General features: G+C 40.9%; 1 protein-coding gene across 1 annotated transcript in view; it reads left to right on the forward strand.

Annotated features, from left to right (window-relative positions):
- Positions 1 to 27305, forward strand: part of cfap61 (cilia and flagella associated protein 61) — a 240219-nt gene that overhangs the window by 171555 nt on the left and 41359 nt on the right. The window contains exon 23 of the mRNA XM_087990980.1: positions 3329 to 3420. Within this exon, the coding sequence (XP_087847106.1) occupies positions 3329 to 3420 (92 nt within the window). The remainder of the gene's footprint in view (positions 1 to 3328; positions 3421 to 27305) is intronic.

Here is a 27305-nt window from a genome sequence, read left to right on the forward strand (position 1 = left end):
TGGAAAATGGGAAGCCTTCAGAAATGAGATAATGAGAAAGTATATTCCTGTTAGGGTGAAAGGAAAGGCTGATAGATATAGGGAATGCTGGATGACTAAAGAAATTGAGGGTTTGGTTAAGAAAAAGAAGGAAGCATATGTAAGATATAGACAGGATAGATCGAGTGAATCCTTAGAAGAGTACAAAGGAAGTAGGAGTATACTTAAGAGGGAAATCAGGAGGGCAAAAAAGGGACATGAGATAGCTTTGACAAATAGAATTAAGGAGAATCCATAGAGTTTTATAAATTCATTAAGGATAAAAGGGTATCTAGGGAGAGAATAGGGCCCCTCAGAAATCAGAAAGGTGGCCTTTGTGTGGAGCCGCAGAAAATGGGGGAGATAGTAAACGAGTATTTTGCATCAGTATTTACTGTGGAGAAGGATATGGAAGATATAGATTGTAGGGAAATAGATGGTGACATCTTGCAAAATGTCCATATTACAGAGGAGGAAGTGCTGGATGTCTTGAAAAGTGTAAAGGTGGATAAATCCCCAGGATCTGATCAGGTGTACCCGAGAACTCTGTGGGAAGCTAGAGAAGTGATTGCTGGGCCTCTTGCTGAGATATTTGTGTCATTGATAGTCACAGGTGAGGTGCGGGAAGACTGGAGGTTGGCAAACATGGTGGCGCTTTTTAAGAAGGGTGGTAAGGACAAGCCAGGGAACTAGAGACCAGTGAGCCTGAAGTTGGTGGTGGGCAAGTTGTTGGAGGGAATCCTGAGGGACAGGATGTTTATGTATTTGGAAAGGCAAGGACTAATTAGGGATAGTCCACATGGCTTTATGTGTAGGAAATCATGTCTCATAAACTTGTTTGAGTTTTTTGAGGAAGTAAACAGGATTGATGAGGGCAGAGCGGTAGATGTGACCCATATGGATGTCAGTAAGGCATTCAACAAGGTTCCCCATGGGAGACTGATTAGCAAGGTTAGATCTCACGGAATAAAGGGAGAACTAACCATTTGGATACAGAACTGGCTCAAAGGTAGAAGACTGAGGGTGGTGGTGGAGGGTTGTTTTTCAGACTGGAGGCCAGTGACCAGTGGAGTGCCACAAAGATCGGTGCTGGATCCTCTACTTTTTGTCATTTACATAAATGATTTGGATATGAGCATAAGAGGTACAGTTAGTAAGTTTGCAGATGACACCAAAATTGGAGGTGTATTGGACAGCAAAGAAGGTTACCTCAGATTACAACAGGATCTTGACCAGATGGGCCAATGGGCTGAGAAGTGGCAGATGGAGTTTAAATTCAGATAAATGTGAGGTGCTGCATTTTGGGAAAGCAAATCTTAGCAGGACTTATACACTTAATGGTAAGATCCTCGGGAGTGTTGCAGAACAAAGAGACCTTGGAGTGCAGGTTCATAGCTCCTTGAAAGTGGAGTTGCAGGTAGACAGGATAGTGAAGAAGGTGTTTGGTATGGTTTCCTTTAATGGTCAGAGTATTGAGTACGGGAGTTGGGAGGTCATGTTGCAGCTGTACAGGACATTGGTTAGGCCACTGTTGGAATATTGCATGCAATTCTGGTCTTCCTATCAGAAAGATGTTGTGAAACTTGAAAGGGTTCAGAAAAGATTTACAAGGATGTTGCCAGGGTTTGGGATTTGAGCTATAGGGAGAGGTTGAACAGGCTGGGGCTGTTTTCCCTGGAGTGTCGGAGGCTGAGGGGTGACCTAATAAAGGTTTACAAAATTATGATGGGCATGGATAGGGTAAATAGGCAAAGTCTTTTCCCTGGGGTCAGGGAGTCCAGAACTAGAGGGCATAGGTTTAGGATGAGAGGGGAAAGATATAAAAGAGACCTACGGGGCAACTTTTTCACACAGAGGGTGGTACGTGTATGGAATGAGCTGCCAGAGGAAGTGGTGGAGGCTGGTAAAATTGCAACATTTAAGAGGCATTTGGATGGGTATACGAATAGGTAGGGTTTGGAGGGATATGGGCTGGGTGCTGGCAGGTGGGACTAAATTGGGTTGGGATATCTGATCGGCATGGACGGGTTGGACCGAAGGGTCTGTTTCCGTGCTGTACATCTCTATGACTCTAATAACTCAAATATACAGGTTTTTAAAAATTATGTATGTTAAAATAAATCTACTTGATTTTTCAAGTATTCAAACTCCAAACTACATTTTCAATTTTAGCAGTTGTTATCTATACATTTCATTTTGAAAACTTAAGAAGCTTGCATTAAATATCCAATATGGTATAAAGTGATAAGTATCTTGCTAACTCAAACTACTATCATTGCATAAGAAAATTGGAACGTTGTGTTGCTAGATGTCATGAAGTTTTATGACCAATATTTAAAATTATTGTAAAACAATAATTGTTTATTCCTATGAGCATCTTTCTGAAGTTTCAGATAAGTAATGTATGAACTACTGAAAGCTTAACTTTTAGCCCTTTTGGCTTTTCACTTACTCCTTCACATTTTGTATTCTGCAGATAAAATTCATTTTTCCAAAAGAAACTGCTCTCAAAATACATTATCTCCACTTATGTGTTTATTAACATACATCAAAATATGCATCTATTGCTTTGAATGGAGCACTTGATGTTGTAGTTTTTTTACATTGTAATTCAGTAAAATATTCCAACTATTTCTTCAACACAAATTAAATAAAAGTACATTTTTTCAAGCCCTGTGCCTACCTCCAGTTCCAGTATGGAGCATATTCACAGAAGCACCATGACAGCTGTGATCCTGCTGGTAGCACTCAGCAGGGAAGAAGCCACGGAATTGTAAAACTAAATCCCTCTATTAAACAAATCCCTGTTTTCAGTTGCAAAAACCAGATTTCTTTTTAAAATTGCCTTTTCTGTAACATTTGTTCTTTGACTATTTTATTTTTCAAAGGTGAGTTTCTCCTTTTAATTTGTAATTTCTGTGGGTCACATGGCAACTGCAGCCAAGAGGACAGGTGGATAACTTGCTCCAGGCCTCTGCAGTTTTGGGCTGAGACAGCAGCTGGGAAGTGCTTGAATGTTATCTTGGGACAGCTTTCTCTCCAATTTCTCCTCATTCTTTGGGGAGTTGCCTGGATCTGTTCAGCTAATATATGCCCCCTACCAAGCATCATGCCTGGCTGTCACATTAATGTTACTTAGAACAGGAACTTATAACCACATCCAACCATGACCATTGCACATTTGTTTGAATTACTAATGATACTTATGACAAATTTATTAGTTGTAATTATATTTATTATTGCATTAAATTGTTTTTTTTACCTAAAATGTGAAAATGTGTGTCTTTTTCTTTTCCTTATTTCAACACAGGAGGCATTATACCTGGAAGATACCATTACCTACATGTTTCTAAGCCAGGGATCATATCCTGTGTGGATTCACAGAAGTCACGGCCTGAATATGTAAGCATTAAGTATCACAATGGAAAACCAATTTGTATTAATTCATTGACGGGTGATCTTGAATTTAAAATGATTAATTAAACTGGCATGTGCTTCTCTTTGTGAAAAAGAATTCCAGACTTCTACTATCCTTTCATGAAGGAGTATTTCCTAACTTAACCCCTGAATGAGCTAGCTCTGATTTTAAGGTTATGTACCCTTGTCCTAGAGCTCCCTTCCAGTAAAAATATCTTGCTATCTCACCTATTAATTTCTTTCAAATTTCTATAATCCTCAGTTAAAATATCCTTTAGCCTTTGTTATTCCAGCAAAGATAAAACCAGTTTATGTAACCTGGATTAATGACAATTATGTAATCCTCATAGTCTAACCACTGGAATCATGATATCATTCTGGTACATCTATGATGCATTTCTTTCATATATTCCAAGGTCATATATCCTCTTAAGGGCTCTGCACAGCTGTAGTAAAACATTCCTACCTTTACGCTCTAGCTTCCTAGTTCTAATGGCCAACATTCTACTATCCTTTTTTTGTGCTTAACCTCTACCTGGTGACTATACATCTCTTTTGAATCACCACTTTCATATAATTGTTCACTATTTAAGTAAAACTGGTACATAGATCTGTCTGTTTTTGGTCCAAAATGGATAGATTTGCATCTTTCTTTTGCTCTTTTAATGTGGCATCCTCATTGTCCAGATTAATCATTGTCTTCCACACATCTTTATGTGATTGGACCACAAAGGAGCAAAGAAAACATGCAAGATCTAAGAAATCTCAACAAATATGAAGTCTCAATCTGCACTATTGACATTGTTAAGTACCACATCTCTAACCAAATGAGCTAATTAACCATCAATCTCATATATACCTACATTTAAATCCATCTACCGCAGTTTTGATTACTCTCCCTACATAATTTTCTTTTACGATCTCTTAGACAATATTATGCTGTAAAACAATAAACATATTTTCTGACTCATTCTGAACAATGCCACAGAAAATCCATTAAAATATGATTGATAGATTAAGAAGCATGTTTGAAATTTTGACATTTTAATTTTACGTATTTTTAATAGTCAGAGAAGTTACATTTATTTGTTTCCGAAATAATTTAAAAATACTGACATGAAACTATCGCTGTGGTGGAATATAGGCAGTTATAATCAACATTGGATAACTGTAATATTTATTTTTGTGTGTTTGTGAAGGCCTTGAACATTAGGCAGGGCTATGGGAAATCTGCAATAATGTATAATTTACTAAAGGTTCAAAAAGTAAAACTGACATTTGTTTCACATTCCTGGAATCAAAGCAAAGGCTTTTGTTTTACATAGTCATAATATTCCGTAGGTTAGAGAACTCCTACTAAGGTCACATCTTCTGTTTTTGGCACTAACTAGCCAACATATTTTATGGCACATTTGTGGTTAAAATTATCCAGTAAGGAAGTCGGCCTAGCCAAAAACAGCATGAAATGTCATCCAGAAATTCTAATCACATTTTGTTGAATCTAATGGGTGGATTGCCATTATATTGGGAGGTTTATTAAGAGGACACCTTTGATGCAGAATCAAATAATTTCTAACACCGTTCTAACACTATTGTAAGCATTGTTTGCTATCGTATCAATATCTAACATTTTTAATGATGCTAATTGACTTCATCTTGGGAAACTGATCTCTAGCAGACATGGGCTTTATCACCTTTAGCACTCTCAAATACTGTTCACATTGTATTTCCATTCCCATAAAGATGACCATCTGCCATTTTGTAATAGCCTGTTTCACTTTGTAAATGTTTGATAAATGAATAAATACATAACAATAGATTGTAAATGCATTTCATTTTGTATGTAGAAGTGATCATTGCATTGAATCCTATGGCCCAGTGATCTTTATCTATACTTTTCCTCAAAGATTTTTTTTCTGTGACATATATTTAATGCAGTTATTGTCATAAAAAATCTGTGCAAGATTATAAGGTCTAACACACAGCAAATATAATGCAAGGCACAATTAATTTATTTTTCTATTATAACTTAAATGTTTTAATAAAATGCAGTATTCTGGTTCACTTCCACAAATACTCTTCTTTGCTGTCGAAGAGCTGATTAAAAACATATATATTTTAACAAAACATAATAAGTATACATGTTAAAACACACAATTCAACAAAACTAAGGCACTATTAACATATAATTCATCAAAATAAGTTATTAGTTGCTTATTATTTTTACGGTTACGAGGCTTTACAAATACAAACACTATGCTAGTCAAAAACATCAGATTTAGTATTAATGTTGGTTTGCCCACTATTAATCCTAAATTACATTTTCTAACAAAACAATCACTCTGTATTAAATAAGAAGAGTAGCCAATAATGAGACACTACTAATGAATAAACATTTCAGTGCAAAACTGAAAGCAAATTAAAAGGCACAGACCATGTAGGTAGACATGGAAAGGATGACCAAAGGAAATGTGAAGACATTAGGAAATAAGTCGATGAAACAATTAGGGTGGCAAAGAGGAACTGCCAAACTTAATTATGAAGCAATACAAAACAGCCAAGTGTTCTACAGATATAAAAATAATAAAAGAAAGTCCTGAATAGTGATTGGCTAATTGTAGACACAAAAATAGGTAGGTGGCAGAAATATTAAATAATGATGTTGCCTAAAAATTTACGAGGGAGTCTATGAAGATGACCATGCTATTGGATTGATTTAAAAAAAGGAGTTCAAATTAGAAAGGTAGGAGATAAGGTAAGCAAGCTTAGGGATTGTAAAACACAAGGGTCTGTGTAAGTTGCATCTGTGTAAGTTTAAAGGAACCAGAGAGGACATAGTAGAGGTATTATTGTGTTTATAAAAAAGTCACTATAAATAGGAATAATAGCAGAGGATTGGCAGACTGTTGATACTATATGTATTTTTAAAAATTAAGAAAGCACAAGTCTGGGCAAGTATTGGCATTGCCGGTAGGAACAATAATACAAGCATTTCATAGCAGTTAAATTGCAGCAATCACCACTGATGTCAAAGAAAGCTGCTCAAAAGGTTTAGCAAATTCTGTGTCATGGATTTTCTGATATCAGTTTGAAACTTGCATCTAGTCAAAGGCATCCTCAAAAAGTAGTAATGTTACTGACCAGAGTAAGCAGCCAGTCACATTGAAATATTTTTACAGATAGAAACACAGGAAGAATGTGCACTGAAATGTTAATTTTCAATTTAAATTCTAAAGAGAACTCAAAAATTAATCAGGAAATGCACATGGCATTAAAAATGTAATATTTAAGAGGTTTTTGTAAAAGTTTATTGCTCAAGATAATACAAAAACAAGGATACTATTCTCAAGGGAATGCAAGAACTTGGAATCTTATGTGCACAAATTGTTGAAAGTGGCAAGGCTAGTTGAGAAAGGCAATAAAAAACTTTATAGGATTATGGGCTTTTGAAGTAAAAACCTTGGACTGAATTACTTAAAATGTCAGGTTACCTGCCTCTCCGGCTGAACAGTCAAGGGGATCCCACTAATGAGGGCATAAGCCATCCTGCAAATACTTAATAGCCAATTGCCCCTTAATGTGCTATTGACCATCAGAGTGACCACCACACAGTTCTTGTGGAGTAAAGTCCCACCTTCACATTGGGAATACCTGATGAAGGGTTTATGCCTGAAACATTGACTTTCATATACCTCGGATGCTGCCTGACCTGCTGTGTTTTTCCAGTGCCACACCTTTTGACTCTGATCTGCAGTCCTCACTTTCTCCCAGACTTTGAACAGATCTAGCAACCGAAGACTGGGCATCCATTAGGTGCTGTGGGCCATCAATAGCAGTGGAATTGTATTCCATGTGCAACTTCATGGCCCAGCATATCCTGCACTCAATCATTATCAAGCCAGGAGATCAACCCTGGTTCAATGGAGAGAGCAGGAGGACATGCAAGGAGCAGCATTAGGCATACCTGAAAATGAAGTGTCAACCTGGTGAAGCTATCAGACAGGAGTACTTACTTGCTAGGCAACATATACAGCAATTGATAGACAAAGTTGAGCGATCCTACAACCAATAGATCAGATCTAAGCTCTGCAGTCCTGCCACATCCAGTCCTGAATGGTGGTGGAAAATTAAACAACTCATGAAGGAGGAGGCTTCATGATACCAGTCTTCAGCCAATTTAGAATCATAGAGTCATAGAGATGTACAGCACAGAAACAGACCCTTCACGTGATATCAAGAAACAATTGGAGACACTGGATACTGCAAAGGCTATGGCCCTGACAACATTCCGGCAATAGTACAAAAGACTTGTGCTCCAGAACCTGCTGCTCCCTTAGCCAAGCTCTTCCAGTACAGTTACAACGCTGGCATCTACCAGACAATAGACAATAGACAGTAGACAATAGGTGCAGGAGTAGGCCATTCAGCCCTTCGAGCCTTCACCGCCATTCAATATGATCATGGCTGATCATTCCTAATCAGTATCCTCTTCCTGCCTTATCTGCGTAAACCTTGATTCCACTATCTTTGAGAGGTCTATCCAACTCTTTCTTAAATGAATCCAGAGACTGGGCCTCCACTGCCCTCTGGGGCAGAGCATTCCACACAGCCACCACTCTCTGGGTGAAGAAGTTTCTCCTCATCTCTGTCCTAAATGGTCTACCCCGTACAATGTTAACATTTGCCCATGAATATCCTGTACATAAAAAGCAGGACAAATCCAACCCAGCTAATTGACGCCCCATCAGTCTACTCTCGAACATCAGTAAAGTGATGGAAAATATTGTCAACAGTGCCATCAAACAGCTCCTGACATCATTACAGCCTTGTTTCAAACATGGACCAAAGGTATCAATTCCAGAGTGAGAGTGAGGTGAGAGTGACAGCCCTTGATATCAAGGCTGCAAGTGAGATATCAAGGAGCCCTGGCAAAACTGGAATCAATTGGTATCTGGGGGCAAACTCTCCCTGTTTGGACTCATATCTGGCACATAGAAAGATAGTTGTGGTTGTTGGAGGCCAGTCATCTCAGGTCCAGGTTTTCTCTGCAGGATTTCCTCATTGTATTGTTCTCGGCCCAACCAACCTTTGCTGCATCATCAATGACTTTTCCTTCACCATAATGTCAGAAGTCGGAATGTTTATCAATGATTGCATAATGGTCAGCACAATTCGTGACTCTTCAGATACTGAAGCAGTCCATGGTTAAAAGCAACAAGATCTGGACAATATCCAGGCTTGGGCTGTTAAGTGTCAAGTAACCTTTGCTGCCATACAAGTGCCAGGCTATGACCATCACTAATACGAGACAATCTAACCACCATCCCTCGATGTTCAATGGCGTTACCATCACTGCCTCCCCCACTGTTAACATCCTAGAGGTTGCCATTGACCAGTAACGCAACTGGACTCACCACATAAACACAGTGGCTACAAGAGCAGGTCAGAGGCTACCAATACTGTGGCGAATAACTCACCTCCTGACTCCCCAAAGTCTGTCCATCTGTCCATCAACTATAAGGTACATGTAGGAAGTGTGATGGAATACTCCCACTTGCCTGGATGGGTGCAGCTCCTACAGCACTCAAGAAGCTTGACACCATCCAGGACAAAGCAGCCCATTTGATTGGCACGTTATCCACAAACGTACACTCTCTCACCACTGATGGTCAGTTGTAGCAGTGTGTACTATCAACAAGATACACTACAGAAATTCACCAAATATCCTCAGACAGCACCTTCCAAACCCATTTAGAAGGACAAGAGCAGCAGATACATGAGATTACCACCACCTTCAAAGTTTCCTCCAAGCCACTCACCATCCTGACTTGGAAATGTATTGCTATTTCTTCACTGTTGCTGGGTCAACATCCAGGAATTCCCTCCCAATGCTGGTGGACTGCAGCAGTTCAAGAAGGCAGCTCACCATCACCTTCTCAAATGCAACAAGGACAGGCAATGAATGCTGACCAGCTAGCACCACCCATGTCCCACAAATGAAAAGAATGGATGTGGAATTTCCACCCCTTAGAGACAGTTAGTACTACCTTAGAGAGCTACTGGCCATTCAGAGGCCTGTCTCACCTGCCATTCAGAGGCCACTCTCACTACTAATTAATACTGACAGCAGGGGTTAAGACCTTTTAACAGATTACTCTCATGACTGTCATTGCTGTAAAATTGTGTGGACAGGGTAAAGCAGTGACAGGGCAAACACTGGATTGAATATGCCTCCCACACCTTCAAACCCATTGACATTGAGCATTAAATCCAGTCCATGACGTTCAAAGGCAAGGAAGTTATGGCAAGTCATTATAATACACTTGTTCAGCCTCAGCTAGAGTAACACTCAATTCTGGGCAAAACAGCTTAGGAAGGATGTGAATGCATTAGAAAGAGTGGAGAAAACATTCTGAGAATGGTTCTAGGCTTACAGAACTTTAGAGAGTCAAGGAAGGCAAAGAACTGGCAAACGCAACTAAGTTGTTGATCTTAATCTTAGTGACATTGATGTCTATGAATACCTCCTACTTATTGTTGCCAGAAATGTAAACTGCATTTACAATGAGTGTCAGTAACTTGCTTTTAGTAAGTGTAGCAATCTCTTCCACAATCAAAGTGCGGGATGATGCACTTTGGTACACAGAACGTGAAGAGACAGTGTAAAATACAGGGTACTAATTTAGTCATGAAAGGTGATAGGACAGGTGAAGAGCTGTTTAAAAATAAAGCATGCAGTAGGTTAGGCTTCATAAATAGTTCGGATTGTTTTCCTTGGAGAGAAGACTAAAATGAAATCTGATGGAAGGTTTCAAAATCATGAGGGTTCTGGATAGTGTGGATGGAGAAAACCTATTACTAAACTGATCGGGAACCAGAGGCACTGTTTTAAAGCATTTTGCAAAAGAAGCAAATGTGAGATGAGAAAGAAGCTTTTTTCACATATTTAGGGTCTGGACTGCACTGCCTGAAAATGTGGTGGTGGCAGATTCAATTGAGAGATGTCTCTTTGTCGGTTACATTGAACAGTAACTCTTCAATACATACACCAGTACTGTTCCCCAATTCTTCCGCCATTACATTCATTACTGCATCAGTGCTACATCCTGCACCCAGGCTGAACTGGAGCAGTTCATCGACTTTACTAACAACTTGCACCCTGCCCCCAAATTCACTTGGTCTATTTCAGACAACACCCTCGCCTTTCTTGACCTCTCTATTTCCATCTCCGACAACAATTTATGGACCAACATTTACTATAAACTCACAAACTCCCATAGCAACCTGGACCACATTTCCTCCCACCCGATATCCTGCAAAAACTTAATTCTATTTTCCCAATGTTTCTGTCACATCTGCTTACAAGGAGACATTCCACTCCCTAGCATCGTAGCTGTTCTCCTATTTCGAACAACATTTTTTACCCGCTCTGTCCTCAGACAGCCCTCCACTGCACCTCCTCCATTCCTCACTCCACTGCTCTAAAACCCCCATTTCGAAACATAAGTATAGGGTTCCCTTTGTCCTCACTTTCCACATCACCAACCTTCGCATCCAACGTATCATCTGCCAATTCCAATTAGACCCTACCACCCAGAACATCTTCCCCTCCCCACCCCCCTCTATCTTCCGCAAGGACCATTCCCTTCGCCACTCCTTGGTTCAAGCCACACTTCCCACCAATCCCTCCAACCTCTCCCTGTACCTTTCCCTGCAACCGAAAAAGATGCAACACCTGCCAGTATGCCACCTCTCTTAGCTCCATCCAGAGCTCCAAACAGTCCATCCAGGTTCACCGCCATCTCCTCCAATCTAGTCTACTGCATCTGGTGCTCCCAATGTAGTCTTCTGTACACCGGTGAGACCAAACGTAGACTAGGTGACCATTTCACTGAGCATCTTTGCCAGGTCTGAAAGGGCCAGCCCGACCTCCTGGTCACTGTCCATTTCAATTCCTCCGAAATGTCCACCCTCGGCCTCCTCCATTGCTTCAGTGAATCAGACCACAAATTGGAGGAACAACACCTCATCTTCAGCATGGGTATTCTACAGCCTGGAGGACTCGACATCAAGTTTCCAATTTCAAATAACCTTTCCACTCATGCCCTGATTCTCTTTCCAGCCCCACCTTCTCCCTTCCATTGCATCTACCAATCTTTCCTTCCAGCTACCAACCAGATTCCTCCCTCTCATCGACCAACCAAGTCATATCTACCACCTGTGTCCACTTATCATTACCTCACCATTCTGCTGTTCTCCCCACCCCATCACCACTACCCATCCCCCCCCATCTTTAGCTCCCCCTACCCTCACCTCCAGTCCTGAAGAAGAGTTATACCTGAAAAGTTGATTTCTCCACCTCCTGATGCTGCCTGGCTTGCTGTGTTCTTCCAGACTCCCATTTGTCCACTGCAGATTCAATTGAGGTTTTCAAAAGGGCTTTGGATGTTGTTTGTATACACATATAATGTACAGGGTTATAGGAAAAAGGCAGGAAATTCCCATTAAGTTAAAATGCTTTGAGAGCCAATACAGACACGTTGGACCAAATTGCCTCTTTGTTCGCCTAACTCCTGTGATGCTGTGATATTGGCAAAGCATTATTTATCTGTGAGAAGCATCCTGATACCAGCAGATTTTAGGTATGCTTCAACTGTTATAAGACTTTAATGAGGAGACTTTAGTCACAGAGGCCCAAAGGGATGTGTGTGTGTGTGTGTGTGTGTCAGCTTTACCAACAGAACACATTAATTGAAATTAACCCAACTACCATCCACCGACTGTAAACGTGTTGCTATCCATTTTTCTTCCTTGTTGTGGAATTGTGATTTAGTCAAAACAAATCTTGTTCTCGCTCGTATGGGAGTTCCAGGCTTTGCCTCATGGTCAAAATTTGCCCAAACTCCCCCCACAATCCTTCATGTATCCTTTTGTCTAACTGTCCCTGTGAACCACATCAGATTTGTCCAACCACCTGTTTTGCTTGACTTGAGTATTATTAATAAAAACACGTTCTGTCAAAACTTTTCATCTTGCTCTCATCAGGACAGTTCATATGAATACCAACTAAAGGGGAAAATTAACATTTGTACTGCATGAGAGGAGAGTTCTGATTAGTAGGGAATGCATAATTTAATGACGAGTGCTAAATTAGGGGAAAGCTAATTAAAATAGTATTAGGCAAGAACTGGAGAAGTTAGATTGGGAGTAGCTATTTGAGGGTAAATGCATATCTGACATTTGGGAATCTTTTAAAATCCAGTTAATCAAAGTTCATAATCAGCATGCTCCTGTGAAGTTGACAGTTAAGGATGGCAATATTTGGGAACTCTGGAAGACAGAGATATTGAAAGTTATTCAAAAGGAAAAAGGAAACATATGTAAGGTTAGGAAACTGAAATCAGAAAAGGTCTTGAGGAATATGAAGGAAGCAGGAAAGAATTTAAACAAAGATTTAGGAGGGCTAAAAGATGTGATGAAATGTCCTTGGCAAGTAGGATTAAGGAGAATCCCAAGGCATTTTATACAAATTCAAAGTTTGTGTAAAGATTTGTAGCTCGGGTGCCAGTTGTTGTGGTTATGGTTATGTTCACCGAGCTGGGAAGTTGATTTGCAGACGTTTCATCCCATGTCTAGGTGACATCTTCAGTGCTTTGGAGACTCTGTAGAGGTGTTGTTCTTCTTCCCTTTGTAGGTCGGGAGTACTGCAATGTGTTGTAGTCCTTTTGAACAGGGTGCTAATGCAGCTTCTCTTGTGTTTATGTTTGGATGGTTGCTGTTGTAATTCGGTGTGTGTGGCTTTCCTGTACACTCGCGGGGATATCCTGCAACTTCATCCACAGATGCCTAACAGACAAACAATGCCACAACCTAACTCATTAGCCACGCTGCCTTATATAAAAAATGTCTCAGAACTGACAGTCAGATTTCTCTGACCACTGGGATTCATGACAGCCCATAAACCGACACCCACACTCAGACAACACCTCACCAGGACAAAAGACCTGATACCCATCATGTGCAAGACTAATGTAATTTACAAGATTCTTTGTAAAGACTGCATGGAACACCATATAGGGCAAACAAGTAGACAACTAACAATCCACATCCATGAACACCAACTAGCCACTAAATGCCACGACCAGCTCTCCCTAATAGCCATGCACACAGATGACAGGGACTGCAAATTCGACTAGGACATCTCAACAATCATAGGACAAGCTAAACAGAGGACAGCCAGAGAATTCCTAGATGCATGGCACTCATCCACAGACCCTGTCAATATGCACATTGACCTGGATCCAATATACGGCCACTACAACAAACAACTGGAACCAGTATCCGGAAGCAGCAGAAACGGAACCAAATAAACGGAACCTAAATAAGTGTGAGGTGATGCATTTTGGAGGTCAAATGCAAGAGGAAAGTGTAATGGCAGGGCTCTTAGGAGCATTGATATACTGAGGGATCTTGGAGTGCAAATCCATAGCTCCCAGAAAGTGACAACATAAGTGGATAAGGTGGTAAAGAAGGCATACCACCTGCTTGCCTTCATCAGTCAGGGTATAGAGTATAAAAGTTGGCAAGTCAGTTTGGAGCTGTATAAGACTGTGGTTAGGTCACATTTGGAGTAATGTGTGCATTTCTGGTCACCACACTATAGGGAGAATGTGAAAGCTTTGTAGAGGGTACATCAGAGGTTTAACAGGATGTTGCCAATATTGGAATCTATTAGCTGTAAAGGTAGGTGAGAAAGGATTGTTTTCACTAGAACATCAGACATTGAGGGGCAGCATGATAGTGTGTATTTAGTCAGGGGTAAATATAAGATAGGGGAATGAGTCTGGGTGGGTTACTCTTCAGAGGGTCAGTGTGACTTGTTGAGCCGAGAAGCCTATTTCCATACTGTAGGGAATCTAATCTAATCTAAAATTATGAGATGCATGCTTAGTTTGAGTCGTTGGAGTCTTTTTCCTCGGATGGACATGTCAAAACCTAGGCAGCATAAGTTTAAGGTGTGAGAGGGAGAGTCTAAAGTAGATGTACAAGGCAAATCTTTTACAGAGAGGCCAGTAAGTGACTGAATCATGATGCCTGGGAAAGTTGTAGAAGCAGATACAATAGAACTGGTTAAGAGACACTTAGACACACAAACAGATAGGGAATACAGAGGTATGGACCATGTGCAGGCAGATAGGAGTAGTTTAGGATTATTCACCAAAAACATGGTGGGCCAGTGGGCCTGTTCCTGTGCCATACTGTTCCATGTTCTGTCACAGTTAAAGTTTTAAAGCAGGCATATTGACTCCGACTGGTCAGGGATAGCATTGACAAATGCAAAGTTGGATGTGGTTGGCGCCTTTGGTGTTGCAAAAAATAGTGAAGGAATAAGTTATTTGAAATGATCCACCAATCTTTGGGACATATGGCCTACATACCTGACATCACTCTGACACTGAAATTCAAATATCACAATACTCATTTGTGTGATAGGCAAACACCTTTTGGCTTGACAACAGCACTTGTTAAGGATGAATGCCACTCATGTTCCTCCTACATAGGAGCACCGAGTGACAGCTAACTTCAGCTGTTGCTTATACCTTTGATATACTTCACCCTTCCAGGGTAACAGAAATACTCTTGATACTTTTCAGGACAAAGAATGACCCCTTAGGGTCTTTCATGTGTTTTTGTAATATGCAATATGAAATGATATGGTCAGGGTAGCTATTATCTTGGATAATGGCCTTGATGCACCCTGTTTCAGTATCAAGTTTGCATACTGAACAAATGGTACAGGCTACAGGATTGGAAAAATCATAAGAACGTAAGAACTAAGAGCAGGAGTAGGCCATCTGGCCCTTCGAGCCTGCTCCACTATTCAATAAGATCATGGCTGCTCTTTTCGCAGACTCAGCTCCACTTACCCGCCCTCTCACTGTATCCCTTAATTCCTTTATTGTTCAAAAAAATCTATCTTAGCTTTAAAACTGTTTACTGAAGTAATGTCAACTACTTCACTGGACAAGGAATTCCATAGATTAACAACTCTCTGGGTGAAGAAGTTCCTTCTTAATTAAGTCCTAAAACTACTCCATCTAATCTTGAGGCTATGCCTTCTTGTCTTAGTTTCACCTGCCAGTGGAAACTGTCCACTTCTACCTTATCTATCCCCTTAATAATTTTATATGTTTCTATAAGATCCCCCCTCATTCTTCTGAATTCCAATGAATATAATCCCAGTCTACTCAGTCTCGCTTCAATAGCCAACCCCCTCAATTCCAAAATCAACCCAGTGAACCTCCTCTGCATCCCCTTTAGCGTCTGTACATCCTTTCTCGAGTCAGGAGACCAAACCTGCATGCAGTACTCCAGGTTTGGCTTCACCATCACCTTGTACAGCTGCAACATAACCTCCCTGTTTTCAAAGTCAATCCCTTTAGCAATGAAAGACTGTTTAATGCTGACCAATTTGAGGTGAAATGGAGACAATTGCCCTATTTATACAGGGGAAAAGGGAAGAGGAGTTCTGAAACACTAATTTGTATTGAAATAGGTGCCTAATACATCAATATCTGCACTAAGGAATCGAGCATTGCTTGCAGTCCTGACATTCACGCAAATCTGAAAATTTACAAATTTTGTTCCCAAAGCAAATATTCAGGATTATTATTAAGAATGATAAAAAGTATTGGATTTAACATCAATCCCTGCAGGATGCTACTTGTAATTGGACTCCAAACAGATCAAAATCAAGATTCTTAGGGGGCTTGAGAGGGTGGATGTGGAGAGGTTGTTTCCCTATTGTGGGAAAATACAGGAGCAGATAGCATCATGTCAGATTAAGGAGTCACCCATTTAAGACAGAGATGAGGAAGAATTTTTTTTCTCACAGACAATAGTAAGTCAGTGGAATTCTTTACCCCAGAGGGCTGGTGGCATTGAGTGTTTAACTGTATTCATAGCTGAGACGGAGATTTTTAATCAGTAAGGAGATCAAGGATTATGGGGTGAAGGCAGAAAAGTGAAGTTGAGGATTACTAGATCAGACATGATCTCATTGAATAGCAGAACAGACTTGTTCCTGTGTCTTATAGTCTTATAGTCTAATCCTCAGAGCTAAGTTTTAAACTTAACTACTGTCTAATATAGCTGCAATTACAACAAAATAAATGTCAGCTTCTTGCTGCTGTAGCCACACATTAATAAGTATTCTAGCAAATATCCTCAAGTTTTGCAGAGCCAATTTCAGTGCAGTTATCCTATTTCTTAGCATAACATTTACAGTAGCTATTACAGTGTTCAGTCTGAAACTACATACATTGTGAGACAGCACCTTGTAGTGTTTATATCTTGCTGCTCCGGCAACATGTTTTTAAAACTTTCAACTAATTGCTCATCCACATATAGTTGAGATCTAAATATCTGCAGCCTACATTCAGTGTCCAATCACAGACTGTGTGATATCCTTAGTCAGTTAATTACTCTTGGTAGTGATATAACCACACGGTGAAGCCACAGGTGACTGAATCTCTCTTGTTGTTTGCAGAAGTGATCCTCAGGCTTTGAATATTGTTGTTGCAGATAGTCCAACATAATTTGTGAACAGAGGGTGTCATTTATTATCCCTGTTGAAAAGTGTGGTGCTGGAAAAGCACAGCAGGTCAGAAAGCATCCGAGGAGAGTCAGTGTTTCGGGCATAAGCCCTTCATCAAGGATTTGGAGGGGGAAGGAGACAGAGATAAATAGGGCAGGGTAATGGGCAAGGTAGCTGGGAAGGTGATAGGTGGAAGGGGGTGAGGGGTAATAATGATGGTCGGTGGGGAGGGTGGAGCAGTTAGGTGTGAAGGAAGATAGACAGGTAGGACAGGTCAAGAGGCAGTGCCTTGGAGAGTTGGATCTGGAATGAGTAGGAGAGATTTGGAAACTAGTGAAGTCGATGTTGATGTCATGTGGTTGAAAGGCCCCAAGGCAGAGATGAGGCATTTTTCATTCACTTGTCGGGTGGCTTTGATTTGGCGGTGGAGGAGGCCCAGGACTTGCATGTACTCCAGGACTGGGAGGTGGAGTTGAAGCAGTGAAGTTGTTTAGTGCATGTGTCCTCGAGATGTTCCCTGTTTATGCTGGTAATTTAGCATAATCCAGGTGGAATTGGCTAAGCCAGTGCAAAAGATCAGGATTTATAAATCTGTGTAATCTCCAACAAATATCCCCTGGGTCGGTATCTGACATGATCAGTCATGCTACTTGTAGATTCAGGAGCAAATTACTGCAGATGCTGGAATCTGTACTGAAAACAACAAATGCTGGAGATCACAGCAGATCTGTTCAGAGTCATCTAGACTTGAAACGTTAGCTTGCTCTCTCTCCATGGATGCTGTCAGACCCGCTGTGATCTCCAGCATTTGTTGCTTTCAGTATTGTAGATACAGTTTGGTGAATCACGTTTCACCCATACTAGTAGCCACACTCTCAGGTTAAAATTGCAAATGTACGAATTAAGGAAGGTTCTTCAAATTGCACTTCATTCCTCAGATGCTGTGACACTAACAAGCATATTTTAAAAGCATTTTGTATCAAATGATATTTGAATTACTAAAAGATTGATTTATACTCACCAATTAAATAAGTTGATTGCTAAATAAAAGTTGTCTTTATTAATATATTTACACATTATCTGCATGTGAACATTTGTGCATTTATTAAACACTTTTAAAAACCAACACAATTTTGAGCACATTTTGACTACAATTTCTTAAATCTGTTCTAAACATAAACTCTTCTTTCTGATATCCACTAGAACTACGTAGCAAGACACTGTATCATATGGACAGAGAATCAAAGCAACACAAATGCTAGTTTATGAGCATCTGCAATGAAATGATTTATTTTTCATAGTGATCTTATTTTCCATCTCATTTTTAATATATGAGGAGTTAGCATACTTTGGATTGGAACTTAACAAATGCAGTTTTTGTGGCTTCCACATTGGCCATTATCGTAAGATATAAGTTTACAATTCTGTTGCAATATGCCATCCTCAATTCAACTAGTTTCAACTAATTTATGTACTCTTGTTTCATAAGCTGAATATAGTCTTTTCATAGCCATAATGATTCAGATTCTGTGGTTATCTCACCAATCTTATGTCAAATCCTGTTCTACTGAAATCTGTCTCCTGATCTGGTTTGAGAGGTCATTACCAATTCCAAATATTAACACTTCCTATCAATGATCACCTGCACTTCAAAATAAGTAAATATTCAACCAAACTAGATTTCCTTGGATTTTACTTTTAAAGTAGCTACTGTTTTCCATTCAGCTCTGGCAGTGGTTATTGACAAAAAAAACTATAGATGCTGGAAGAACACAGCAAGCCAGGCAGCATCAGGAGGTGGAGAAGTTGACATTTTGTGTCTAACCTTTCTTCAGGACTAGGGTTGGGTGTAAGGGGCACTGCAGATAAAGGGGGTAGCAGGGGCAGGGTGGTGAAGTGGGGATAGGTGAAGACAGGCAAAGGGTATGATCTGGTTGGTCAATGGGAAGAATGAATCCGATAGGTGGTTGGGAGAAGTGGAAGGGAGGGGGAGGGGCTGGGACGAGAGTCAGGGAATGGGAAGATATTTGAAATTGGAGAACTCAATGTTGAGTCTTCCAGGCTGTAGGCTGTCCAGGTGGAAGATGAGGTGTTGTTCCTTCAATTTGTGGTTTGATTCGTTGTGGCAATGGAGGAGACCAAGGATGGTCATGTCAGAAAAGGAGTAGGAAGGAGAAGTAAAATAGGTGGTGATTGGGAGGTCTGGTCAGCCCCTGCGGGCCCGGCTGACATGCTCGGTGAACCATTCCCTAAGTTTACGTTTGGTCATCCCGATATAGAGAAGACCACATCGGGAGCATCTGATGCATTAAGCGTAAGTTGGAAGAGAGGCAGGTGACCCTCTATCTCACTTGGAAGGACTGTTTGGGATCCTGGATGGAGGTGAGGGATGTGGTGTACCGGCAGGTTTTGCATATTTTCCGGTTGCAGGAGTAGGTACCTGGGGGAGCGGACGTGGTTGGTGGAGAGAGTGGCGCAAACCAAAGACTGTTGAAGGGAACAGTCCTTGTGGAAGGCAGAGAGGGGTGGTGAAGGGAGGATGTACTTGGTGGTGGGGTCTAGTTGGAGTTGGCAGAAGGATGATGCGTTGGTTGCAGAGACTGGTGGGATATTACCCACAGACTCTCACAATTACCTGGACTACACCTTCTCCCACCCAGTATCCTGCAATAACTCTGTCCTGTTCTCCCAATTCCTCCATCACCACCGCATCTGCTTGGGAGACATTCCACTCCTAAGCATCCTTAATGTCCACCTATTTCAAACAACACACTTTTCCTCCTTATGTTATCCAAACAGCCCTCCACCACACCACCTGCATCCCTGTTCCATTGCTCGAAATCCCACCCCCAAAGCAATAAAGACAAGGTCCCCATTGTCCTCACCTGCCACCTGACCAGTCTTTGCATCTAAAGCATCATACTTAAACACTTCCACCAACTCCATCTGATCCCACCACCAAGAACATATTCCCCTCCCCACCCCTCTCTGCCTTCCCCAAGGACTCTTCCCATTGACGGCCCTTGGTCTGCGCCATTCTCCCCACTAACCCTGCCCAAACCCCGAGGTACCTTACCAAGCAACCAGAAAATATGCAAAATCTGTCGGCACACCACCCCGCCTCATCTCCATCCAGGGCCCCAAACAGTCCTTCCAGGTGAGACAGAGGTTCACCTGCCTCTCTTCCAACCTAGCTTACTTGTCACAAAGCTGGTCCTTTTTTTCTAAAAGTGGTTCCTTTTCTCAAGGATACTGTGCCATTGATTTTTTTTCAGAGGAGTCATAAAGCACTACGGGCTCCGTAACAGTTGATTTTGGTACAGAGATAGAAGAGTGTTGAGAGGCCTTTTTGTTTATACGTAAACAAATGAGTCTTTAGGGCAAAGCTTTTATGTTTTTAGAAGTCACCTATATAGGTCAAGGGGGTGTGGCCAGCTCTCTGGCTGAGCAATTCAGTCCAGAACTAGTGGGAGTTCACCTGTAGACAGTGTGGAAACAGGCTGCTGAACTCTCTCTTCTTCTAACTTTGACCTATCAACTTTTGCTTCATTTTTATTGTGTTTTAAGGGGTTTGCTTATTGGGACTGTTGTGTGTGTTCAGAACAACATAATTAAGTCTAGTTTGGATACATTTTTGTCTGTTTTAAAACCTGGTAGTCAACCTAGCTAACTTACTTCGGGTACTTTTCATTGTACACTTAGCGAAACAAATCGCAAAGTTATGGTCTGGGCTGCCTGCTTAAGAAAGTATTGAGTGGACTGGCCTGGTCCATAACAGATTGGGGACTCATTGCGGGATTTTAAACAGCGAGAGGTAGGTGTTAGTGTCTTTATTTTGAGTGTTGGTTTGGTTGAGTAGACAAAGCTTGGGATAGTAATGGCTCTTTCACTCGCCAAAAGCTTTCTAGAAGTGGGTGAGGTGACTTTGGACATTTTGCAAAAGGCGAATAAGACCAAGCTGCAGGAATTAGCAGACAAGCTGGAATTGGAGCTGCTTCTGTGAGGAAAGGAGAGATAATTACAGCAGTAGCTAGCTTTCAAACTTGCTGGAGAAACCATCAGAATCTGTAGAGATGGTAAGAATTCAATTGCAAATGAAGCAGCTTTAGTTAGAGGTGAGAGATAAGGAAAGAGCAGCAGGAATGAAACAGTTTGAGTTACGATTAAAAGCAGAAGAGAGGGGAAAAGAACAAATAGCTTTAGCAGAAGAGAAAGAAAAAAGACAGCGTTTGAACTTCAGAAATTAACACCTAAAAAGGAAAGTCAGCTGAAAAAGCTGGAGATAATGGCTGAATGTAACCTTAGCGAGGAAGGAGTACAAACGCATGTGGAAAAGCAGAGAGTTAAAATGGCAAGGTTAGCAGCTGATGTGGCTGATGATTATGAGCTGGTACATAAGACATGGTTTGGCTTCCAGAATCAGTTTCAGTCCATGAGGGATAGAAATTGGAACAAAGAGAAATCCTCACGTGGAAAGGGAAAGGTAGATCTCAGTGAAGATCATAAGGATAACTTACCACAGGGTAAAAAAGAAGCTCTTGAGGGGGACAAAATAGTTACAAAGCTCCAGTGCTTTCATTGTAATAAAGTTGGCCAAATGAAATCACAGTGTTGGTGGGCTAGGAGAAAGCCAGATGTAGGAAAACCAGACAAGATTGGAAGTTCTGTTGGATAAGTAACAAAAAGCACAAGTGATGTTAGACAATTGCCTCAGAGTGTACAAGATGATCAGAGGTTGGTTAAGGAGGAAGTGCTAGATCTGCTTAAAAAATATATACAAGGTAAAGTTTATTCACATAGGCCAGGAGGAACAGGTAAAGAGGTTACAATATTAAGGGACACAGAATCTCGCCAATCTGTAATGCTGAAGGATGAGGATGTACTCCTGACGGACTATTGCCAAAAAAAGTACTGGTACCAGGAATCCATGGTGAGACAAAAAGCACTTATAGTGTCATAGAGATGTACAGCACGGAAACGGATCCTTCAGTCCAACCTGTCCATGCCAATCAGATATCCCAACCCAATCTAGTCCCACCTGCCAGCACCCGGCCCATATCCCTCCAAACCCTTCCTATTCATATGCCCATCCAAATACCTCTTAAATGTTGCAATTGTACCAGCCTCCACCACTTTCTCTGGCAGCTCATTCCATACCCGTACCACCCTCTGTGTGAAAAAGTTGCCCCGTAAGTCTCTTTTATATCTTTCTCCTCTCACCCTTATCCTATGCCCTCTAGTTCTGGATTCCCCGACCCCAGGGAAAAGACTTTGCCAATTAACTTATCCATGCCCCTCATAATTTTGTAAACCTCTATATGGACACCCCTCAGCGTCCGACGCTCCAGGAAAAACAGCCCCAGGCTGTTCAGCCTCTCCCTATAGCTCAAATCCCAAACCCTGGCAACATCCTTGTAAAGGTTTTCTGAACCCTTTCAAGTTTCACAACATCTTTCCGATAGGAAGGAGACCAGAATTGCATGCAATATTCCAAAAGTGGCCTAACCAATGTCCTGTACAGCCGCAACATGACCTTCCAACTCCTGTACTCAATATACTGACCAATAAAGGAAAGCATACCAAACTCCTTCTTCACTATCCAATCTACCTGTGACTCCACTTTCAAGGAGCTATGAACCTGCACTCAAAGGTCTCTTTATTCAGCAACACTACCTAGGACCTTACCATTAAGTGTATAAGTCCTGCTAAGATTTGCTTTCCCAAAATGCAGCACCTCGCATTTATCTGAATTAAACTCCATCTGCCACTTCTTAGCCCATTGGCCTATCTGGTCAAGATCCTGTTGTAATCTGAGGTAACCTCTTCACTGTCCACTACACCTCCAATTTTGGTGTCATCTGCAAACTTACTAACTATACCTCTTATGCTCGCATCCAAATCATTTACGTATGTGACAAAAAGTAGAGGGCCCAGCACTGATCCTTGTGGCACTCCACTGATCACAGGCCTCCAATCTGAAAAACAACTCTCCACCACCACACTCTGTCTTCTACCTTTGAGCCAGTTCTGTATGCAAATGGCTAGTTCTCCCCGTGTTTCGTGAGATCTAACCTTGCTAATCAGTCTCTCATGGGGAACCTTGTCGAACGCCTTACTGAAGTCCATATAGATCACATCTACCACTCTGCCCTCATCAATCCTGTTTGTTACTTCCTCAAAAAACTCAATCAAGTTTGTGAGACATGGTTTCCTACACACAAAGCCATGTTGACTATCCCTAATCAGTCCTTGCCTTTCCAAATACATGTACATTTGGTCCCTCAGGATTCCCTCCAACAACTTGCCCACCACCGACGTCAGGCTCACTCAGTTATGTAAATTGAGGCTAGAATGTCCAGAGGTGAGTGGAAAATTTGTGGGAGGAATACTGGACAAACTCTCAGCTCCAGGAATACCATTTGTCCTTGTAAATGATATAGCTGATTCACCGGTAGGTGTTCTGCCTACTCTAGTTGAAAAGCCAGTGGAGACTCAAGCAACTGAAAAAATGCAGAGCATTTATCCAGGGATCTTCCCTGATTGTGTGGTCACAAGATCACAGAGGCACAAGCTGAAGGAGGAGAGATCAAGACGCACAGATAAGGAAGATGACATAGTTTTATCAGGGACTTTTCTTGATCAGAAAAGTGGTACAGATCAGGAGTAAATACAAGTATCTTTAGCTCTGCTAAGCTGATTGAGTTTTAGCAGAAAGATAAGAACTTAAAACAGTTGTATCAAAACGCAGATATAGAGATGGAGAGTGATTGCATCTCTGTGTTATTACTTAACAAATTATATCTTAATGAGGAAATGCACATTCAAGCAGATGAGAAATGGGCAGAAGTTCATCAAATTGTTTTGCCCGTAGAGTATAGAAAGGAGGTGTTGCGAGTGGTGCATGAGCTACCACTTGGAGGTCATTTAGAAGATGAGGAAAACACAAGCTAAAATACAAAGACATTTTTACTGGCCTGGACTACATAAGGATGTGGTTGAATTTTGCCAGATATGTCATACATGTCAACTAATCAGAAAATCACAGGCAGTAATAAAACCTTCATCTTTAATACCTATTCCAGCATTTGAGGAACCTTTCAGAAGAGTCTTGATTGATTGACTACCTCAAACAAAAAGTGGGAATAAGTGTTTATTAACAATAATGGATGTATCATCTAGATTTCCAGACATAGTCCCATTACACAACATCACAGCTACAAGGGTTGTAGAAGAATTACTCAATTTTTTATTTGATACAGACTACCGAGAGAGAGTCAGTTAGATCAAGGGTCAGACTTCACATCCAAGCTACTCAAGGAGGTTATAGATAACTTGGGAATAAAGCAATTCAAATCGACTGCATACCAGCCAGAATTGCAGGGATCGCTAGAAAGATGGCATCAAACATTAAAGACCATGTTGAGGGCTTATGGCCAGGATTATCCAGATGATTGGGATAAGGGAATTCTGTTTGCAGAGATGCATCAAATGAATCAACCTAATTCAGCCCATTTGAATTAATATTTGGGCATAAAGTAAGAGGACCATTAAAATTGATTAAGGATAAATTAATAAGTCAGAATTCAGAGACCACCCATTTGGACTATGTGACAAATTTTTGAGAATGATTAAACCGAGCTGAAGAGTTGGCTAGGCAGCATTTAAAAGTATCACAGCATACAATGAAAGAAGAAGCAGACAAGAAATCACAAATTTGCAATTTTGCAATTGGGGATAAGGTATTGGTGTTACTTCCAGTGACAGGTGAAATTTTAAAAGCCAGGTTTAGAGGACCATATCAAATCAAAAAGAAATTAAATGAGGTGAACTACTTGATAGGGACTCCAGACAGGAGGAAATCTCACAGAGTGTGTCATATGAATATGCTCGAAAGGTATTTTAACAGGGAAGGAAAGCAAGATGAGAAGGTGTTAATGATTACAGCACAGAAGGAAGAACCAAGTTCAGAGGATTCTGAATTGGACATTCCTAAAATCAAATTGGACAATGAGGAAGTTGACAAAAATTGGGATAAATTATTGAGTTAACTTCCACAAGAAAATCGAATTAACCTGAAAGAGTTATTGCTTTCACATAGGGAGATATGAGAAAATAAACCGGGAGGTACTATCCTAATTGTGCACGATGTAGTTATAGAGGATGCTGTTCCGATTAAGCAATATCCATATAGGCATAGCCCTTTAAAGTTCGCACAGGTTCAGAAGGAGATAGAACGCATTCTCCAAGATGGCATAATTGAAGTGAGTTACAGTGACTGGAGCTCACCTGTAGTCATGGTGCCAAAGCCGGATGGTACCCAACGGTTGTGTGTGGACTGTCGCAGAGTCAATGCCGTTACAAAGATTGTTGCATATCCAACTCCGCAGTTGGAGGACTGTGTCGAAAAAGTGCGTCAAGCAACTTACATTTCTAAGTTGGATTTGCTCAAAGGCTGTTGGCAGGTACCTCTGTCAGAGAGAGCAAAGGCAATTTTGGCTTTCGTAACACCAAATGGACTATATCAGTTCAAAGTCATGCCATTTGGTGTGAAAAACGCTCCAGCCACATTTCAGACACTAACTAATAAGATCATTGCTGGATTAACCAAATGTGTTGTTTACATTGATGACCTGGTGATTTTTAGTCAGTCATGAAAGGAGGATTTACAGCATTTATTGAACTTTGGAAGGCAGGCTTGATGGTAAAATTGAATTTGCCAAAGCCCAAGTCACCTTACTGGCCATGTAATTGGACACAGACAGATGACCCCACGGTATGCATAAACGAAAGTAATTGGCGAATTTCCAACACCGTTGACAAAAAGAGCAGTACTACAGTTCCTGGGATTGAGTGGATTTTATCGGAAGTTTGTCCTGAATTCTAGCAGTGTAGCTGCTCCACTCACCAAATTGTTAAAACAGGGCAAGAAACTTCAGTGGACAGCAGACTGTCAAAAAGCATTTGACAGTCCAAAAACTATGTTAACCACTGGCCCAGTATTTGCCACACGTGATTACACAAAGCGTTTCAACGTGGCTATCAATGCCAGTGATGTGGGTGTTGGTGCGGTGCTCCTGCGGGAGGATGATGAGGGAATAGAAAGATCCAGCTGTTTTTTTCCAGGAAGTTGAACATTCACCAACAGAAATATCCAATGGTGGAGAAAGCGACTTTGAGCTTGGTGTTGGCATTACAACATTTCAGTATTTATATTACCACTGATCATAACCCATTAACATTTGTGGAAAAATGAAAGAGCAAAAAGGCCAGACTGTTTAGATGGAGCTTGTTGCTGCAGCCATTCAATTTGACAATTGTGCATGTGGCAGGTTACGAAAACATGATTCCCGATGTGTTGTTGAGACTTGAATGAGATATGGAGGCATTCGGTGGCAAGGTGCCATGGCCTGAATTTGTATGTGGTTGTGAATGTTTGCATGTGTACAGTTAGTATAGTGGATTTGTGTGTTTTATACTAATAACCAGTTTGTTTTTGAAGGATTTTAAAAAAGCAGCCAACTTTTGATATTGATGGTTCATTTTTTTTAAGGCGGAAGTGTAACAAAGCTTTTTTTCTAAAAGCTATTCCTTTTCTTAAGGATATGTGTCCTTGGTTGTTTATCCAAGGGGTCATAAAACTCTCTGGGCTCTGAAATGGCTGGGTTTGGTACAGAGATAGAAGGGTATTGAGAGGCCTTTTTGTTTATATGTAAACAGATGCGTCTTTAGGACAAAGCTTTTATATTTTTAGAAATAACCTGTATAAGTCAAGCCAGGTCCCTGGCTGATAAATTCAGTTGGAGTTCAGCTGTAGGCTGTGTGGAAACAGACTGCTGAACTCACTCTCCTTCTGCCCTTCTAACTTCAACTTCTAAGCCTTTGTTTCATTTTTACTGTGTTTAAAGGGTTTGCTTATTGGGACTGTTGTGTATATTCGGAACAGCATAATTAAGTCTAGTTTGGATAGACTGAGTTCTATAGGAGTTCTTTATTCTGTTCTTTGTGTTTCATTGTAGAACTTTGTGAATTATTTTTGTCTGTTTTAAAACATGGTAGTCAATCTAGCTAACTTACTCCGAGTGATTTTCACTGTACACTTAGCGAAACAAATTGCAAAGTTATGGTCTGGGCTGCCTTATTAAGAATATTTTGAGTGGTCTGGCCTAGTCCATAACATACTACATCTGAGGCTCCTGATGTGGTCTTCCATACATCGGGGAGACCAAACATAAACTTAGGGAACAGTTTGTCGAGCATCTCAGCCTGGCCTACA

This window comes from Chiloscyllium plagiosum, unplaced genomic scaffold (assembly GCF_037043375.1).
Source record: "Chiloscyllium plagiosum isolate Xiang-an unplaced genomic scaffold, Cpla_swu_hap1 HiC_scaffold_10, whole genome shotgun sequence".
NCBI lineage: Eukaryota > Metazoa > Chordata > Chondrichthyes > Orectolobiformes > Hemiscylliidae > Chiloscyllium > Chiloscyllium plagiosum.